Below are 2672 nucleotides of genomic sequence, written 5' to 3' on the forward strand. Positions count from 1 at the left end.
TATAAGAATGGATAGGACATAAGAACTTATCACATGAAAATTTAGTGATACTATTTTAAGGTTATATGGGGCGAATATTGATGTGATAATTGATAAATAATAATGAATATTAAATAACATAATTTTATTTTGTTAAAATATTATTTTCCAATTTCCATTTTCCAGGTACAGGTGGCAAAACAATCAAAATACAAACTGACAAATATCTAAATATAACTGACTATCATATTTATTCATTATTATTTAATAAAACAGTTTTGCACATAACCTCAAAAAGCCTCAAATTGTCTTTCTCTCTTTACTTTCTCTCTTCCCCAAAAAAGCACACGGCCTCATATGGAACTGGTATAGGCATGTCTTATCCATTCTTATATTATCTATGATCGGACCTTGTTGTTATCAATATCTCCATTAGATTGTTATTATTATTATTTAATGTTTATGACTGTGAGATAATATATTTTTTTTACCATCATAACGTGTTATACTATTATTCGCATTACGCACTATAATAATATTGTATATTTGTATATTTGTATTCCACTTACATGCCGTCGATACTCGATGAACAGTTGTCGCTCGTCAGTGAACACTGATTTGTCTGAGACACGGATGGTTATCGATAGAAACATTGGATGAAACGTAATTTAAAAACGCTTTGTTGTGATAGTAGGTTATAATTATCGCAAGTATTGTTTGAGAATATTGTTGTATAAAAATGTCCAGTTCGCTGTCCGCCGTTATTTCGGCCAAGCCAGACGTGCCATAGGACATAGATACGCTTGATAAGAGACATGAACAACGGTGACGACGAGCTGCACCGACCTGGCACAAGCAGAGGAGTGCTCTCTGATCAGAAAGAATCGTCCAGGTAACTGAATGCCGGATTTCATATTCTCCAGTATCCATTTAGAAATGTCCTCTGGTTTTTTTCTAGATTAAATAACAACGTAGCGCACAACCATGAAGATCCCGATACTGAAAGTTGTCTTGATTGTGATACCCCTGAACAACACGACCACATGATAGCTGCTAGTTTAGTACGTTGTGACCAGGAAGATAGTGATTCGGATAACGATTCTTGTATTTACACTTATCGTGGTGATCGGCAAGAGCCGGCAATTGAAAACTTGCCCATGGACGATAGAAGTACATCACCTTTGATGGATTACTTAGAAATGGACTTTGAACCTGAACCAGCGGTTAATAATGTATCTGAAGATGAAGAGATTACTGAGCCAATGGCTTATAATTAGTATATATATATATATTTTTTAATGTTTTTATGTTAAATGTCACATCCTTATTTAATTAGCTTCAGTGGCATGGTGAATGGTAAATTCAGAGGCAATCGTTCTTAAATAGAGGGTGGATCACCTAGTAAATGTAATACGATATACTCAATAGGTAGTCAATAACGATCTGAAATATAATTAGCTATATTATATTAATATATTAATACTTGGGATATTTGTAACTTGCCTTTGGAACATTTTTAGTTTGCCATGGCACTGATTGGCTTTATATTATATTAAAAGTTAACTATAACAAAAAGATTTAATCAGTTTTTTTCTTTTTGTTTAACAGTGGTAGAATGCGGCTAATAAAAGACCTAATAGCAACTGTAAATCCTAATATACGAGAAAACCATCTGAATGTTAGAAATAATGTGACACGTGAACCTATTATCAATCCTAACCTAATCCCTCGATTGTCATTTTCGAGTTCAGAACAGAACTTACCCATTCTACAGTTCAGGACTTTACTCCCTGTTTGTAAAGAAGACCGTAGTAGGTGTATGCGACGTAATTCTGATACAACGGTAAAATAAAATGTGTAGTGCATCGTTAAAATTTTGATTATATATCCATGTTCAATATTTTCATCAGGAGGTATGTCAAAAAATGAAAAAAATGCGTGTTGATGATTTAACTTGGATTAAAGAAATGATATGGTCAGAAAAAGAGGCAGCTCAGCTTCAAGTAAACCAAATTGGTGTATCAGCGTGTGGGGCAACTGCAGTTGTAAATACTTTGGTAAGTTTTTTAATTTCAATAGTTTTTGATTGGTATATAATTTATATTGAATAATATGACATACCATAATTTTTTAATTAAATTCATTAAAATATTATTAGCTCTTATTATTTATATGTATATGTTAAGGTGGATGTCGACATTTGATGAATGTTGACATTCACTGAAATTCTGGTGAACATCAATTTCTTTTTTTTTTTTTTGATAAATTTTTTATTTTTTAATATTTATGCAATTGAATAACATACAAATTGAATAAAACAAAAAAAATTATATACCTTCCGTAAGCATAGCTTGTGTCGAAGGTATAGAGTTAACTATTTTATATAATATGTAATATGTAAATTTGCAATTTGATTTTAAGTGAATATATACTTATTATGAACCTTACAATACAGTAAATTATTTCTTATAGATTAGGTTTTTAAAAGAAAAAAAAGAAAACAGATAACAGAGCTTTCATTTACAGATATAAATAATTATTGATCTAGAGACATAAACAACCATTTTACAACTAATGTTTTGGCATTAAAAATTTTACATACAATGTTTTTTTTTGTAATTATAGGCATATAATTAAAATAGGTTGGACCAAGGTAGTCCACAAATTTTTGACCAAATGATTTTTTTAAATAA

The 2672-nt window shown here is 30.6% G+C and overlaps 1 protein-coding gene across 2 annotated transcripts in view; it reads left to right on the forward strand.

Moving 5' to 3' along the window:
* Window positions 1–430: 430 nt before the first annotated feature.
* LOC100159755 overlaps window positions 431–2672 on the forward strand; it is a 7024-nt gene continuing 4782 nt past the window's right edge. Inside the window, exons 1-5 of one of the 2 annotated variants that reach the window (XM_016808184.1) lie at window positions 458–642; window positions 727–871; window positions 914–1255; window positions 1588–1822; window positions 1890–2036. In XM_016808184.1, coding sequence (XP_016663673.1) covers window positions 795–871; window positions 914–1255; window positions 1588–1822; window positions 1890–2036 — 801 coding nt within the window. In that variant the 5' untranslated portion in view covers window positions 458–642; window positions 727–794. Of the gene's footprint in view, window positions 872–913; window positions 1256–1587; window positions 1823–1889; window positions 2037–2672 lie in introns of both variants that reach the window. The other variant, XM_001948596.4, reaches the window with a different exon arrangement.

This window comes from Acyrthosiphon pisum, chromosome A2 (genome assembly GCF_005508785.2).
Source record: "Acyrthosiphon pisum isolate AL4f chromosome A2, pea_aphid_22Mar2018_4r6ur, whole genome shotgun sequence".
NCBI classification, from domain to species: domain Eukaryota; kingdom Metazoa; phylum Arthropoda; class Insecta; order Hemiptera; family Aphididae; genus Acyrthosiphon; species Acyrthosiphon pisum.